Raw genomic sequence first — 18,311 nt, 5'->3', positions numbered from 1 at the left:
TTCAGTTTCAGTGGCCAATTACAGCCCCCCCCCCTCCCCCCCCATTTTTTAAAGAAAAAAATACGGTAAATTTTTTTTATTATTGGTACTGCAGAATCGCTTTGACTGAAAAATGGTTAAAGTATCGAATACGATTACGTTATTAATGCGAAAGAATTAGCTGGCTCATCGACATTCGACACGAAAACCCAGCGTTGCACAAAAAGTGACCGCGTTTGAAAACTCCCATTTGGTCAAAACTGTGAGACGTCAACAATGGCGGGAAAATACGAAATGTAAACAGTAATAGTATGGTGTTGAGAGCCGGCTGGCAGGCACCCCCTCCTAATTGCTGCGCGAAGACCGCGAGGCCCCATGATGACGGGAATGAAGTTCATTCATTCATTCATATTTATAACCTCCTTGAGTAGTACGGTCAGCACTTACATCTGCTGATCTGCATTAACTACAAATGAAAAAAAAAATGGCATTATAATGGTATTGAAATAGAATTGCAGTGTTTTCACATTACTCGTACATGAGTACCTTGAGTGCCCCCGGTAATTTTTTCTCTTCCTACTTTCACGTGACTACAGTTCTTTAACGTGACGTCACGGACGCCATTTTGTTGTCCGGCTGGTAGCTCGTTGTATATCACGGCTTTGCTTCAGCTACATATATTAGGGTGGGGCGAAATGAAAGGATGAAAAATAATAGCCTCTGCCTGCACCACATACAGTGAACTGTATTTCAGCATTGCTGCAATGGCTAGAGTAGCAGTGCAGGCTGAAGCATGAGGCCATAATCCTTTTAGACACGCTGTCCGCTTTTCGCAGTGCTCCACAGAGGACAAAATGGCGGCCTCGATGACGTCACGTCGGTGAATGAGTTGGTGCGGCTTCCTTGACCTGATACAATTCATACCCTGTTCATTTTCACCAGCAGGGCTGAAGTAATACCGGTGGTTACAGCTTGTTTCCTGAATAGAAAGTAACTGATTACTAATAACCGCTTTCTGAAGAAAATAGCTGGATCATCGGAAACATTACCGCTTGCAAAATGTAATCACTGCATTAAAACACCATAGAGGCAGCGACATGAAATCAACAGCGAATTTTGATTTCATACGGGTTTTGCATCGTGCCGCTGTGGATTGAGAAATTTTGTTACTGTAAGTTCGTCCTCTGCACGATATTCTCCTGTTTGCTTTTGCTTTTAAGCTGAAGAAGAAAATTTACGTCGATGCCATTATCTGACTGTTGTAACTGCTACAAGCAGGCACGACCACCGTGGGAAATACCCCTTAACCATAACGATCTTGAATATTGGTCTACTTTCTGTTTTGCATCCAGAAAAGACGAAATGCATTTGTGTTGAAAACAATATATACCCGACCCTCGAGCTTATAGTCCAAGCCCTTGTGCAAGATTTTCGCAATGGTCCATGGGTCGACTTGACAGTCATTCAATCTGACATCGAACCGGAAAGAAAGCGTATAGCGAGGGGCTGTACGAAACTTGATAATGGCTGCAGGAGAGAGAGGGGGGGGGGGGGGGATTTTGTCCAATACTCTCCTCTTCTGCTTCCCGGAATGCGCGACCATGAACATCCTAGCTACCATAACTTCCTGCCAACCTTTGCAAATGTTGCTTTCCGCGTCACCATATGAATTCATGTAGTACTGTGAATTTCCCGTGAACGTTGTGCAGTATCAAAAAGACTGTCAAAATCTCACGCATGACTACCAAAAGCCCACCTATACATGACATTTAGAATCCTGTAACCGCAATCCGAACATTACAGTCAGCCTGCACTGGATACCTGGTAGTATATAGTGATAAGTGGTTTTATTCAAATAATAATATAAAGGAAGGAAAAGATTTTTGCTAGCCCCGGCATCTGCCATCGATACTGAAGCACCTGATCTGGGCCAGCGGAAGTAAAGGGTAGCACGCACAATGGAGAAATGAAATAAAAGAGGTGAGGGGACAGGAAGAAAGGATAGGGGGAGAGGTAATATACACAAATGATTTACACAATAAGAAATGTGTACAGGTTGTGCGCATGATTAGTTCATGATGGAGCACTGGATATACCTGCTCATGAGGGTCCCCGGATTTCGCGGGCGCGTTGACGAATCAACTCATTAAACTCAATCCCTGGATACCTGATCATGCTGGGATTGAGTGTAATGAGTTGATTCGTCAACGTGCCCGCGAAATTAACATCCGGGGACCCTCATTACCCTGTGCCCTGGCCAAACCCAACGACAGGGGAAGACGCCGCAACATACAAAGAGCAAATAGCGGAACACTACCTGCAGAGCATCAGGGAAACCGCACAAACATACCTCAACCCCACCTGTCACTCAACCCAGAGCAAGCATGCGCACTTGACAATGTTCAAATCAACTCCTCACCCCCGATGCTCTGTAGCTTCGGAGTGCATGCAAGACACAGCTCGCTGTCCCAACTGTCCGGAGATCAGGGCAAGTATACGCAACACGTTCCGTACTCATGCAACACTGCCATTAACCTATACTTCTTATCCTTACTCTCCCCAACCTTCCCGGAGTGCTTGGTTGGCTTCGCTCGGGCTGGGCAGATAAACAACGGGCCTTAGCAGAGCAAACGCTCTTTTTCACTGGGCCTTCGCGCTGTCCTGAAATATAGATTTTTTTTTTTTTTCTGGCGTAAATTGTGCCGGCTTCCAAAAGTAATTTTTCCATACGCTGACGAACCCACCAGTTGGCGACAAGTTCACTTGACATCAAAGCCACAGACAGCCGCTGGTGAGCAGGTTGAATGATGTATATGGAAGATAGACTGCAGTGTTGATTACGCGGAAGTGACGACCGACTCTTGATCCGTTACTGGGCGCCTTGTGGGACAACACAGTGCCTCCAGTGCCCACATAGAGGCACTGCAGAGGCACTGCAGGCTAGGTGTGGTTCATCTGGGCTCAGAGAGGAACAAGATTCAATAGGCAGTGAGTCACCATTATAGGCGTCTGTATGTATGTATGTATGTATGTATGTATGTATGTATGTATGTATGTATGTATGTATGTATGTATGTATGTATGTATGTATGTATGTATGTATGTATGTATGTATGTATGTATGTTGGTTTGGTTTATGGGGTTTAACGTCCCAAAGCGACTCAGGCTATGAGAGACGCCGTAGTGAAGGGCTCCGGAAATTTAGACCACCTGGGGTTATTTAACGTGCACTGACATCGCACAGCACACGGGCCTCTAGAATTTCGCCTCCATCGAAATTCGACCGCCGCGGCCGGGATCGAACCCGCGTCTTTCGGGCCAGCAGCCGAGCACCATAACCACTCAGCCACCGCGGCGGTATATGTATGTATGTATGTATGTATGTATGTATGTATGTATGTATGTATGTATGTATGTATGTATGTATGTATGTATGTATGTATGTATGTATGTATGTGTGTGTGTGTGCGCGCGCGTGTGTGTGTACGTGTGTGAATGTGTGCGTGCGCGCGCGCGTTTCCTGCCTTCAACAGAATTCGCCGTACTTTTCGCTTATCTGTGCGTCAGAGCGCGCGGACAAAAAGCAGCGGCAGAGTCCGTCATGTAGCTAACTCCCGTGAGCATTCCCATTTGCAACAGTTGGTGCCCGTTGTGAGATCTCTGTGCCATTTAAGCCGCCCCTTTTATTCAACTTGGTTGATTCATTTCTGCGTGCACATGTGGTACGCTCGCAGAATTACCGCGTTCGTTCGAATTTAAGCGGACGTTACAAGAGAGAAAGCGCGAATCCGACAAATATACGCGCATATTGCTCCTTTTGTATTTTATTTTTCTTTGTGCCCCTTGCAGGAATTCTTTTTATTTGAGTCGGTCAGAAATAAGTAGAGAGATTTAGCATAGCACGATCCGCTTCCGTGGCGAGCTATCTGCGCATGCGCAGATGGCCCCGAGGGGCGCACACCTGCCTTTGCGCAGAAGCAGATGGTCTCCGATTAAGCGGATCACAGCAGCTGAACATGTATCGCGCTATTATCTATTTCTCTATTAATGCGCGAATTTATTCATTAGTTAATTATAAATTTATTTATTTGGTTGTTTATTCAATTATTCATAAATTACCGAGCCCAACAACAACGAGCTCAGTATCACTTGGTGCGAAAGACGTCACACGGTTAACTTTGTTTAGCGCGAAACTTGGCGACAGCTGTTATTGGGTGCGTGCACTGTGGGGAGACGATTGAAAGGGTGTGCGAACGTTCGAAATTTTATCCTTTTATTCGAGTCTTTGAAAGAAGCAAATAGTGCATGTTCGAAATTATTCGAAGCTATTAATCGTCTCATTTCTCATGTTTTCGATTGGTATTTGTCAAATAATTGCCATCAAGTTCGAATAGAGCCCGCCATAGTTTTTTTCGACGATTCTTTCGAAAACGGCTCACTCCGACGCCGCGCATCATGACACAGTCGGTCTGTGCGGAAAGGATGGTTCAGCGACGCGACGCGGTCTATTCGTGTGGCGAGGTTCACGATGTTCACACATATGGCCTTCATGAATGGCCAACACGACAGGGTTCAGCCAAATTTGACAAACTTGCCCGATATCGGAGGCCATGGCTCAAACTCTAGACCCCCTCATCAACTAAGATTTCGGGCTCTTTTGTTCTCTGTCGTGCAGTAGCGAAAAGTGATTTTCCTGTGCGTATGACATGATGGTCACAGAGCTAATATATTCATGAGTATATAACTCTGTGACCATCATGTCATATGCATGAATATATTAACTGTGTGGCCATAATGTCAACGAGAAGTGCACTTCCCGTCGTACAGCTTGTACAGCGTCTCACAAGTACAGCTCTGTTCCAAGACTTAGAGCACCCCCGCTAGCGCTTCGCTCTTTCGTGCGAATATTCGCACAAATAGCGAATAATCACAAGCATCCTTGATTCGTATTCGATTCGGATTATGACTGCACTGTTCTCAATTTCATTCGACTCGGTAGCAAAGCCAGCCTATTCGTGCGACTCTATTCAGTTTCGAAAAAATAGTATTCACAAACCACCGCGTTTGACAACACACAGCTCCGACTATTAATTTCCTCGGCGCAGCTACAGGCAGCATGCATAGTCGACGGCTTCTTCTAGGTATCCGAGGGGGCCGACGGTGATCACCACCGCGGAATGTCAAGGGTCAGCGTTGAGATCTCTGGTTGGTCCGAACACGTGGCAAATTAATATGCATTGGATACAAGTGTTCACCTGTTTCGCAGCAAACGTGCTTTTGAATCTAATCTGCTTCTCATAGCCGGTCCCGGACATAAATATGGAACCTCAGATCAGCGGCATGCGGCATCCCATTGCTGGCACTGTCGCTGGTGCAATTCGAGGCAGCGGCGGTCGCGTATTTATGCAGGTGAAACGCATGAGTGCATGGTCATAGTCCTTAGCCCTGTATTTAGCGTCCTGTTGACCAGGGGTTCAGACGCCATGTATGTATACCTGAGCACTGAATTGCGGTACAGCGGTGATGTGACGATCGAGATTAATTTCGACGCCCGAGCATCTTCTGTTGGATCTTTGTAGAAGTCGAAGAATACGCTGAACTCGTAGTTAAACCGAGGTCTTCTCCTTTTGCCTCCCAGAATCGATTGCACGACATTGCGCTGGAGCAACCAAACACCGTACGCTGCGAGCCCATGCATGGCGCAGCTTCCGGGCGTGATCATATCGAAGGATCCGCCTGTATACGAGCTGATCCAATATACGAGTTAATACGGTACACACACGATCGCTCCTGTCGCCCCCTCGCCTTCTCCTTCCACTTTCGCCCCGACGGTGCACCTCCTCCCCCTCATTCCACTCGCGCTCTGCCGGCGATAAACGGGCAAGTGTGTTTACCGCCGAGCTGCGGAGCTATTGCGGCTGAACGGTGGCGAGCGAACGCCCGGCCAACTTGTCATGTTACCCTGCGCCTACTTCGGGGCCGACCAAGTGAGGCGATGCCTGGAGAGGAACATTCCAGAGCTGGTCCAAGTCCTGGAAGAAGGCTTCCGCGACCTCGCCACTGGCGGCGTCGTCCAACCGCAGAGGAGCATCGTGTCGGTCCAAGATCGCAACGGGTACGTGTTGCTTTGGTGTGTTCTCGTCCTGCACCGGAGCTGAGCAGTTGTCCCATGAACGAAAAAAATAAAAATGCACATTCGCAACGGAGACTGGAAAACTTCTCGAACCGTGTCTCAAGAGCGCTGGCTGTAGGGCGAGTTGCATGTCTCTCCTTGACCCCGTTTTTGAGCACTCGTACGTGATCTGCAATAGAACCGTGTAGCTGGTATGTTGGGGATTAATCATCCGTGCAGCTGCTTTTTGACACCGCAGCTAGGATGCCTCTATATTCCGGCGTGCCGTATACATAGGCGCAACGAGGCACCCCATACCGGACGGGAAACACGTACAGCGGTAGTGTGGTCTCGTATGCGACTTCTGAAGCGCTCGCGTTTAAAAGCAAAGAACGACCCAATGCACAAATCCGCTATGCGTCCGCACTCCCGATAAAAAATGACTGGCTCGATCATGATATTTCAATGCTACGCTGAGCGATGCTATTCCCTGCAGTGCGCCGTCGCAGTACATGAACGCAGTTCACAGTACACATGAAGAATACATGCGACCACATATATGCTTTCTTATTTTTTCTATCGTGTCATGCAGGCGTGGTGAGTAAAAATGTTGTACGGGCTTGGCAAAGCTATAAGTGTCTTGGGGGATAGCTATCGTGATGGGTTAGCCGGCGTCAAATCGCGGTGTATCCACTGCGGCGCTTGATAAATGCACTGCAGACAAGGTTTCGTCATGGCTTTATCAGTCTCTTGCTGTCAGGTAGGAGAAAGCCCGTTATACTTAGCGGTATGGGCAGGGACATTTTCTTTTTCGTTCTTTTTATCGTCCCACAAAAAATTTTGCCAGGTAGGAGACCAAGCCATTCTCTGCAGCGAAATGCCCAGTGTTTTTACTATGCTTATTGCGCAGGTCTTTGGGTTTGCTCGTTTTTTTTTTTCCAAGCAAAAGAACATGCGTTGCTGCGTTGGATAAGATATTGCATTATGGCGTGGGTGGACTAGCATATACGGGGTAACATTTCTGCGTTTGGCAGGGAAGCCGAGTGCCCGAAGTGTACGTACAGCACGGGTTGGTTATGGCGGTTTTCAACATCAGAACAGGCCACGTAATTCTTCATTATCGACATTCATTGATTCCCATGCATACGGCATTCTGCTCTTGGCTGAACTCTGCGAATAACCGGACAAAGAAAGCCCCGTCTCATACAACACCCTATACCGCGGTGATCATAGGCGGCGGTATTACGTATGGCACGTGATCAAATTTACTATCGAAGGCTGCTACGCTTCTGCTTCTGAGAGGCCTGCAAGGGCGTCTGTAATGAGAAAGTGTATGGTTTATGGTTTGGTTTATGGGGGTTTAACGTCCCAAAGCTACTCAGGCTATGAGGGACGCCGTAGTGAAGGGCTCAGGAAATTTCGACCACCTGGGAGAAAGTGTATGGCGAGTATGTAACGGTCCCGAGCACAGGTGGGTTATACATACCCATGCACACCCTACTCATACCGTACATGGCCCATAGAGCCTTTATCAAAAATAAACAAACCATGGGCGTTCTCTCTGCGCCTTGTAGTGCTACTCATTTTGCATCTACTTGTCCTCGTCCCCCCTGAATCTTAGGAGTGGCACCTTGCCACACGGCCTATGCATAAGAAGCAAAACCGGTGAACCGCATTTCCCTCCTCCCCATATTTATTCCCTCATGGCGGGTGCAGGTGTGCACTCAGAGTGAGACAGTTACCGCGCCTTCCCTTTCTTCATACCCTAACCTACCTTCGCATGTCCCTACCTGGTGACTTTGCTCCCTGCCCCTTACCTCTCTCTTCCCTTCCCCCCCCCCCCCCCCCCCCCCAGTGCAGGGTATCCAACCGGAACACCCTTCTGCTTGGCTAACCTCCCTGCCTTCCTTCTCTCTAACTGTACATTAATTGTTCGAGAAAGTCAGGGAGGAGAGTAGCAGCGAAGAGGATGGTTATGGATTTCTTTTTAGAACGAACAACGCGGGAAACGCAAGAACGACACTCGATGCAGATGGAGAGCCGCGAAGGGGTCACGCACCACGCCATGAGACGGCGTTTCATGCCGCAGGATGCTCCTGTCGATGCCGGCGTACAGCGCGACCGCCCAGGCGCTGGCCACCAAGGTGGTCACCTGTTTCCCGGAAAACCGCGCGCCGTTTCCAAGCATCCAAGGAGTGGTGCTGCTCTTCCACGCCAGCACCGGGGCCCTAAAGTGCGTAAGTGGTGCTTATGTACCTCGCCTTGGCTCTTGTTACTACTCGCCTCTTTTCAGCATTCGGCCGGCTGTTTATACGCGTCTGGAACAGAACAGGATTGATTAAAGGTCACTGGAAGAGGTCCTTGCCGCGCAAAGTGAACAGGGGAGGGGAAAGCCTCAGGGTGCTTGCCAACGTTTCGAGAAGAGGACAAATCCTTTTGTCGAAACGTTGGCAAGCGCCCTGAGGCTTTCCCTTTCCTTATTCACTTTGTGTGTATAAAGAAACCGTCTATCTGCTCTCACTCTCTCAACCATGAACTCCTCGTGATTACGGGGAGGTTTTGACACGAACCTCCACGTGGGCCCTTCCTAATCTACACGTACAATACAATAGTACACAATGCAAAGAAGGCGAACTAACGGGTTGCTCGTTCACTCCTTCATGCTGGAGGTTTTGCCGCTTTCATCATTATCATTTCTTTCTTTTCAGATAATGGACGCCGCAGAGATCACCGCCTACCGCACGGCCGCAGCGTCCGCGGTAGCCACCAAGGTAAAACGTCTCGGTCCGTTTCATGCAGCCATAAATGCGCACTGCAGCGTTACTGCACAGGTTTCACCATGCGTTCCGCATTGAGACCTGCTCGTTGAATGCATGGAACAATGTGAACTCGCATTCAGAAATCACCAAGGTGATGTACGCTCTAATACTAAGAAAATGCGTTAAAAAGTTCATGCTGTTGTCCATCGACGTCTGGAAGTTTGCCCTTGAACTACTTAATTTCTTGCATGATTTGTTGAATGCGTACGACGTGTATTCTTAATGTAAGTAAGGCATGGTGCAACACGTGTGGAACCTTATCACTCAGTTGTTCTTCCAGGCACGTTCCCTCAACAACAGCTATATTCTGCACGGTACGCAAGATGCAGTGCGCGTAATTAAGCGAATGTTCTTCGCGCCTCTTTGCCCTGCAGTACCTGGCCACTGAGGATCCGAAGGTCCTTGCTGTGCTGGGTTCGGGCACGCAAGCAAAGAGCCACATCCTCGTCATGACCGCAATGTTTCCCTTCGAAGAGGTATACGTGCACGGACAGCTCGTTTCTTTTTCTCACCTGAAATTGGTGCGGCTCAATGCGCATTCTTCGAGCAGAGAATAACAAACACGCCACGTGCTACATGCCGAGGTAGCTTAAAGCATGACTTTAGCATGCTGCTACCGAGACCGAGATCGCAGGCTCGGTTGCCTAAGCGGCCTCATTTTTGTGGAGACAGAATCCGAAATCACAAGGAGGTAATGTATTGCTCAGCCTCATACGCGTTTCATGTGAAAACACGAACATTGCCGGTCTTCGAGACCATTTTACAAGGAGCGGGCAGGAGAGGAGACACCTTCAGCAACCGTGTACCGTGTTATCAGACATTAGAGAGTTATAGCATAGCGTGGTGCGCGGTCCGCTACCGTGATCCGCTTCCGCGGGGCACCACTTGGTACGCGCTGATTGGTCCCGACGCGGCAGGCACGCACGTGCAGTGGTTCCCCGCGGTAGCGGATCGCGCTACGCTGTAACTTTCTGCATTTAGCATACCGTATACCGTGTTACCATTACCGTGACCGGAGTGTCGGAATCCCGCCCACCGGCAATGAGCATGCGCTGATTGGTCCCGATGCTGAAGGCTTGCGGCCAGCTACCGGGCACCTGGCGACATGCGCAGTGATGGCGCGCGGACCCCCGGTACTCCGGTAACGGTAACACGGTACACGATATGCTAAAGGTGTCTATCGTTACCGTTACCGGGGTACCAGGAGCCCACAGACCGCCGTTGAGCACCCGCTGATTGGTCTCGATGCTGCAGGCGCGCGCGCAGCTGCTGGGTACCTGGCGCCAACTGGCGCCGTCAAAGCGACTTGCGCATGCGCACTGGCTGCGCGCCGGATCCCGGTACTCCGGTATCGGTAACGATAAAACACCTTTAGCATACCGTGTACCGTGTTACAGTTAGCGTTGCCGGAGTACCGGGATTCCGCCCACTGCGAGTGAGCACGCGCTGATATTGGTGCCGATGCGGGAGGCGTGCGTGCAGCTGTCGGGTGCGTGGCGCCATCTGGCGTCGCTGAGGCGATCTGAGCATGTGCATTGGTGGTGGGTGGGCCTCCGGTACTCCGGTGACACTAACGGTAGCACGGTACACGGTATGCTAAAGGTGTTTATAGACACCTTTAGCATACCGGTGTCTTAGCGGTTCGTTACCGGTACCGGAGTACCGAGAGCCCGAGCGCAGCCAATGCGCATGCGCATTGCTGCTGGGTACCTGGCGCCATCTGGCGCCAGGTAACGGTAACACGGTATGCTAGTGGTATCTGATAAAATTGCACACGGTGTGCTAAAGGTGTCCAATCACAAACACGTGTGCTGCGCGACACCCCACTGCCGCCATACTTCCTTGGACTGTTAAGACTGTTGATCCGGCGCGCGGACCAACGTCCGGCTGCTCAAGTGCGCGTTTGCATTTGCGCACACCATGCATGTGCGATGTCTCTTCCTTCACCACTTATCCGCCGGTCCCGAGTTACATCGGCAGTGGACGTCGTTGGTGAACAGAAAAGACTTGCGTCAACACCAAGCTAACGCAAATATTCAGCGCACGTGAATGAAATGCAGACAGAAAGAAACCCATTGTTTATGCTTAATCTCGGGCGAGGAATCGTCGAGGCACAGCGCCTGGCCTACCAACTACTCTGTACATAATATTAGGAGACTACGCTTTTGGATGGTTCAGGCAAAACTATTTTAAAATGAATAGCACACGATGTAGGGACTTCACAAATTTGGCTACAACTCCATATATCGCACATATTCACGAACATTGGGTACTTGCATACGCATTGTCACCTGAAAAAAAAAATACATGCCGTTAGTACGAAAATAATCGAATTTGCACAACATGGCGCGAAATGAAAACGGCGACACGAATTTTTTACCCAACTGCAAAGTGAGCAAATATACAGTGACGGTAACGTAAGAAGAAAGAACACACGGCATGCACGGGACAATAAACTATGCCATGCATTGTATTAAACATCTTTTATTTGAAAGTACATCGAATGCATTGTAAATAGGCACACTCAATTAGACGATGCATAACCGTGCCAAACTTACAACAAACGGTGCAACTTGAGTAGTGCCCCTGCCCTGCTGAGTCTGGAATTCCCAACACATGCGCGGCGATTTGGCCTCCCAGTAAGTGGTAACAGCGTTACATTAACTTATCGACTTATCAGTCCGTGCAAATTTCACATTTTTCAACAGTTGTGGGCCAGTGAGTTCTGGCGAGAGCGGAGTAAGCGTGAATGCGTATTGTTTTCAGTGAATTGGCTTGTATCGGAACAGTATACACGGGAGCGGCAGGAAGGACCGAATGGACGCGTTCCTCTGCCTCGTCGGCTAAGGGGGAATCCCGGTGTAAGAGAACTCGGACGTGGGAATAGGCGGCATCATTCCCTCCCGTGTGTTTCGTGTGCCCTGGAAACCATATGATTGAGGATTGGTTAGGAGGATGTTTGGCTAAGAGTGTGAGACCTGATTGATGGGTTAGTCCGTTGTTTATATTTCTGCACGAATTTGGGGAACCTGTCAGTACATTAGCGCGTTGGGCGCAGGCTAATGGGCTACCGGAATAGCCGTATTACCCAGGACTCCGAGAATCGCCATTCTTTCAACAAAGTTTTCAACAAATCAATCAATCAAACTAACATTGCAACGATCACACGTGAATTCGCTTCGGTCACGCCGCTCGCTTTTGTCTGCCAAATGTCCAGTTAGCGAACGGGGTGACTCTGTCGTAAGCGCTACAATCTAAATTATCACACTATAGCCATGGTCAAGCAGGCAGCGAGCGCGTTCACAAGAAATTGTGCTTCTCGAAGCCGCATATATAATCGATCGCTCACACCGAATTTGAGTTCCAACACATTTCGCTTTCGATTTTTCCATCATGCAACACAGTGCAACGCTCACCCTATACAGACAACCGACGACAAAAACTACACACGTGAACTGCGAGCATGATACTCACCGATGCCTATCGTCCGCTCCATCGAAGCATGATCGCCTGCACCCGGTTGGCTGTTGCAGGAGCTATAATGACATAGCACACGCGAGGATGAACACGGGGTGAACCACCACGCACAATTTTCAGGCTTGGCAGGAATAAATCGAGCGGATGGCACTACCAGAGATTACATGTATACGTTGCTCCGTCAGCCGCACACGGGCTGCATGCAGATCATCAGGCCAACATGACATCTGTGTTATGAGGTGCTCGGGCAGCAGCTCGGGTCAAAGAAACAAGGCGCTTCTGAAAAGTAGCAATTTCAGCCGTGTGTTGCTCATCAGGGCTGAAACCATTGTCGCTGATCGGCGGTCACCTCCCCATCCAGTTGCTTCTCTCTGCCTCAGCTCCAACGGGTGAATTCTGGCGCGTGTAGAGAAATCAGTCTGTGGTGATACCTTTTTGTGGCGCCAGCATACGACCTGCATGTTTCTCCTGTCCTTTTTTTCGGTGCTAGCTCACGCAGTACTTCTCGGTACAGTCTACAAAGATGCCAGACACCTAACCCTTGGTAACTATAGGAAAACGCGATGTATATGCGCACTTGCGACATTGGTCAACAGCTGGAATTGTTAGTGATAGACGTACACTGTTGTTAAACATTCCTGTTTTACACTTTTTTTAGGTACCTTGTGATGATTACATGTAGCTGAACTAAACGGTCTTCGAAATCCTGGTCAACGCATGACATCACGACCGTCCAGGTCACTGAGTCGTTTGCTTCGCCTTTATCATTCGCTGCATGATTAACAGGTGCGGATCTGGAACCACCGCGAGTCCTCGGCCAAGTCCCTGGTGAACGATCTGGCCGCGAGCGGGCTCGCGGTGGACTACGAGCAATCTGCCGAGGAAGCGGTGCGCGATGCCGACGTCGTGGTCACCGCCACGTCTTCTCCTGTGCCGCTGCTGCAGGCCGATTGGCTCAGGAAGGGTGCACACGTCAACGGTACGTAAGCGGGCACGCCACCGTGTCGAAACAGTGAGTCTTTGCAAGGCTACGCCGAAGTTTCGGTTGAAGTTGTTTGCGTTGTGTATGCCTGCAGATACGCTGCCTTCAGGGTGCATGCACCCATCGTGATAGAACGCTTGAGGGGAAAATGCTGCGGCGATAGAAAAGCCTGCGCGTTAAAGGTAGTCGAAATTATTATCCGGAGCCCTCCACTACGGCGCCTCTTTCTTCCAGGCGCTCCTTCGTTTATTTCCATTTAGGAATCCATGGCTCCTCGGCGGTAGTCCCACTTTGCTTTCTGAAGCGTATAGAAGTCGTTCACTTGTTCGTAGAGGATCGATAATTGTTTATATGCATCGATCTTCATTTGTCTCAGAATGCGGTGCTTAACACACTGTAAAGCAGAATCATTCGCAACAGGAGTTTAAATGATTGACGTTGCTCTTTAAGCTCCGTTTACTTCATCAATATGGAGGAAAAATGCAAAAGATAAATGTGCTGTTTTACTCTGTTGACGGAATGACGGGGCATAAAGGAAGATTACCCACTCCTCATTCATGCTTTAAAATGGTGTTTCTTGATCTCCCGCTCCCCAAGTCCGGAATGGAGTATGAAAAACACAATTTTACGTAATCACTCCGCATAGACACCTAGCGTCTCGTCTGGTTCTTCTAATGATGGTGAGGACCCAGAAGCTATAGCTCCCTATCGTTACCATCGTCGCTGACTCGCCGCTCGCTTCTGCTGCTTCAGGGGCGCCTGCCGTTACGGTCGATTGTCACCGGTTCACGCAACAGTAAGCCACATTAAACTGTTCCCCTGAAGCCCCCAGCGTGCTTCAACGATACCTCATCTTCCTTTGTACGCGCCGTCATCCCGCAAGAGCTCCCGCTTTCCAGAGCTTTTTTGGTGTGGTTCGCGCGGTGTGTTGCAGACGACCGTAGCGAGGTGCATCTACATCGAGCTGCGTTGGGGTAGAGTTTAAACGCCAAGCTCTTCATAAAGCGTACTCTGTCATGCCAGGTTACTTCCGATGGTGCCGTCATTTTCAACTTCTTCAGCCATTCTTCGTGAAACAGGGCGCACAAAAAAAGACGAAACACAAAGCATTGAACTTCTGAGGTTGGTTACATTACGATTCACTTCGGATTACGATGACAGGAGATTAAACGAGCTCGGAAACACAAGCAGGCAAGCAACTCCTGCCGCCTCGGGCAATGACGCCGCCGCGCATTCGGAGAAAAAGAACCCGTGAAGTATCTATAGGATCACGCGAGAGCAGCGCAGTCGTCCAAGCTGATCTGCTAGATGCCTGCGCGGTTTCCGTCGTTGCCTCGACTGTGAGAATGAGCCTAGAGTGAGTCTTTATTGTGACGCACAAACATGCTTGTGCTCCATTTCTGTGGGAATTAGGAAAACTGTGCCTTCCTTGAACTGCTGAAAATGCCCACTCTTTAAGAAAATAACCAAGACACTCCATATTGATGCAGTACGTAAAACTTCCAGATGGGTGTGTTCTATAGAGGGGAAATCCTTTACTCCCATTTGTGCTTAATATTGCTGACAGTGTACAATCAGCAACAAATGGAACCTGAGAGAAATATAATAAACTTTTATTGTATGAAAGGAGACCGGAGCGGATTGTGGGTGGGGTCCTCGATCGGTCCAGGACTCCAGAATAAGAGAACTGAAATGGCAGCACAGACGTATTCGCTCCTGGAGAAGAAATACAAGCGAGGTTGATTAACACTTCTCAAGGAGTCTTCGCGTCTTCGAACTCAACTGCGCGCTATACTGAGCTTATACTCCAGTTCAGATCTTCTCATTTTCCTGTTTGTGGCTAAATTGTCTTCTTGGCGTTTTATTTGTTGTTCATTGTAATAGAATTAGCTTCGTGCAGAAACTGAGTTTTCGAAGGCAATACGATTCTTCGGTGCTATATTCTATGGCAGAAGAATCATGAACACAGAACATGGGGTGATGAAAACTGCATGCAGCATATTTTGCTAGTGCTATATACATTCTCGACGGTGCTTGCATGCAGCAGATGGCTTATAGGCGCATATTGCGATGAACGATAGTCCCGAACCGTGTGAGCTCGCTTCGTGCATGTTGCCAGCAATGTCTGCCCGCGCCCACTCTTTATTTTCTCGCGCTCCGTCCCGCGCATGCAGCGGTGGGAGCGCCCCGGCCCGACTGGCACGAGCTGAGCGAGGAGCTGATGCACCAGTGCGTCGTCTACGTGGACACCGCCGAGGGGGCCCGCACAGAGTCCGGTGACGTCATCATATCCGGCGTAAGCGGCAAGGGTTAGAAAGTCGCAGACAGCTAGGGATTGATTCGCATTGGACTATCGGTTCGATGTGTAATATATCTTGTAATAAATCGGCGCGAAGGCAGATCGCACAGTGTACGCTGCGTGGAGGTCCTTTACCGTCGTGCTGTTTCGCCGTCCAAGATGTGTTCGAGAAGGGCATTGTCAGGACCGTGGCAGTCAGTATATTAACTCTATGGTGGCAACGCCGCAGTTAGTGCAAAAATTCGCACCAGTATTGTGCGAAATCGGGGCTCGAGTTTTGAAACGAATACGAACTCATCACCTTCTCGTTGCCATTGCGATCCCACGGCGGCCGTGTTTTAATAAACGTGGGAGGGGCGAGGTTTCTGCGACGCATGTGCGAACACCTGTTTTGCACCTGTCCAGATGTGGCTTTAAGCTCGAATATTATACATAGTTATGACTTCAAGACAGCACACTATATGCCACCCGCCTCATCACTAGTCTCTGCTGTTCCTCCGCGCTGCCACACCGTCCGTGTCTTTTTTTTATTTGTTGTTGGTTTTTTTTGTTCGTTGTTCATGGATTTTAACATAATTATAGCGTTGTAATTCTTCGATTTGTTGTGTTCGTATTAAATATTTTGTAATAGGAGGTCCCCCTGACAGCTTCGCTTTGGGACCTCCTCCTGTACCAGTTTACCTAGCCACTCATTGCTGTAATTCATTTTTGTCAATAACCTGAAACCTGAAGGTAAAAAAACAATAAAACACTAAGCTATAAATGTAGCTTTTGTGGTGTTTTCAGTTGCTATAGACTATCTGATAAGATACAGAAACACTATTTCTATGAATTGATAGGAATGCTTTTTTTTTCTTGCGCGTTAGCATTGAAGGACCCGTGCCGCAGAAAAGACGGAGTCGTTGTCGGCTTTCGTGGTTGGAGTCCGTTGGCGTCATTGTCAGTGAGCGGAAATTCCACGAAACATCCGCAGAGAAGCAACTTAGGTGGCAGGTGAACCCCCTTACAAAAATAGTCTATAGATAGTCTATAGACTTCTCATAGGCTCTGTTGCCTTCCTATAGATATTTATGTCTATTCATAGTTTGTAGACAGTCTATAGACAAACGTCTTCTACAAGTGCATGGCCATAAATCTATAGATTGTCTATAGACTGTCTATAGGATTTGTAGTGCCTATAGACTGTTCTCTAGAGTTTTTCTATATAGAGTCTATAGACTTTATAGACATAAGTCTATGGACAGCCTATAGACTGTCTAAATAAATTTTTGTAAGGGCCATCTGCCACCAGATTTTGAGCAAACTGCCCTCTGTGGAAGGCGGCAGTTAAATTAATGATTGGTCTTGAGAGGTTGCTCAAGAAGAGCAGCCTGGATCGCACAAGGCCCACCGGTGGCAGCACCTGCCATCGCTGGGCAGTGGCGCATCGCTTAATCATTGCACCACTGTGCCAGGAGTGGTATGAGGACTCTGACACATCTATCTATGGCTGCAAAGTAGGGCGAGACCAAATCTGCATATATGAGCATTAACCGGTTAACGCGGTAAGCATGAGTCATGCCTTCAAGCGGAGTTTAAGTGTCCCTTCAAATTTTTTTTTAGACCAGTGGATGGCTGGTGCTTGTCAAGGTCTAGAGTAGTCAGTCATGATGCTATTAACTTGAATTAGAGATAGTGTCAGCCTGAAAGGGGGACAAAAAATTGTATGTGCTACAATTTGAAGATAATAAAAGGTGTTCGAATATAGTTTTGTGTTTACTAATCGTGCACGCTTAGCGTATGTGCGTTGATTTTGCTAACGCCGTTACAGTCGCTTTTACGCACCATAGCCCGCGGTGCGTATCGCGATTTTGTCATTTTGCGTGTTTGTTCCTTGCTTGCTAGTCACGGTGTCGTGAACCACCACGTATATTTATTTATTTTTTGCCTTTGCTGCGTTCCGTTCAGGCTGATATTTTCGCTGAGATTGGAGAGGTCCTGCTGGGCACAAAGCAGAACCGACGCGCCGACACTACCGTCTTCAAGTCACTCGGTGGGTTGGTTATGAATTCAAAATCATTTACAGCCTTTACTCGCAGTTCAACTTTGCTCGAACCGAGTGCTGCAGGTACGCGCATTGCCTGAGAAAAAAAAAATCGCATCATTTTCTTTTCTTTCTTTTTTTTGCTTCAGGAATGGCAATAGAAGATGTCCTGGCAGCGGACCTTGTGTACCGTCACTTAGAGGGCGATAAGTGCTGAATCTACGCATAACGCTGTGTGCGTTTTTCCTACAGCGCATGGCCAGTTCAACAGCAGTATGTTGAACAGCAGTCTGTTACAGCACTCGGCTGAAGTTCAACTGCAGCAGGCTGCGCACGTCCCTGGGAAGCCATAATAAAGATATTTTTGTATTCTGCTATCTGACGTACAGCGCCTCCGAAAACATGAGACACTTGCCATCGCGCTCGCTCCAAAGAGGATTGGTCATCCATGTCCAGCGAACGGCCAAACTCAGCGGTGCCCTGGAATAGGGGCGCCGACCTCTGCAAGACGGAGGGAGACATTTGCTTGAAGATGAAGACCTTTGTCTGACCGAAAGACCTTGTTAGAGCAATAAAGTGTATCTAGCTATCCTATCCTATCCTTGCCATCGCGTATGGGC

The 18,311-nt window shown here is 48.7% G+C and overlaps 1 protein-coding gene across 1 annotated transcript; it reads left to right on the top strand.

The window, feature by feature from the left end:
- Positions 1-5,864: 5,864 nt before the first annotated feature.
- On the top strand, positions 5,865-18,068 carry LOC144128994 (ketimine reductase mu-crystallin). Its single transcript, XM_077662848.1, has 8 exons — positions 5,865-6,094; positions 8,181-8,328; positions 8,800-8,862; positions 9,285-9,386; positions 13,174-13,366; positions 15,544-15,665; positions 17,616-17,700; positions 17,841-18,068. Exons 1-8 carry the CDS (start codon positions 5,934-5,936, stop codon positions 17,906-17,908), a joined length of 942 nt encoding a protein of 313 aa, XP_077518974.1. The 5' UTR covers positions 5,865-5,933; the 3' UTR covers positions 17,909-18,068.
- Positions 18,069-18,311: the final 243 nt, after the last annotated feature.

Source organism: Amblyomma americanum, chromosome 4, assembly GCF_052857255.1.
Source record: "Amblyomma americanum isolate KBUSLIRL-KWMA chromosome 4, ASM5285725v1, whole genome shotgun sequence".
Lineage (NCBI taxonomy): Eukaryota > Metazoa > Arthropoda > Arachnida > Ixodida > Ixodidae > Amblyomma > Amblyomma americanum.
The sequence above is the reverse complement of the archived record's forward strand: the minus strand, read 5'-3'. Positions and strand labels throughout refer to the sequence as shown.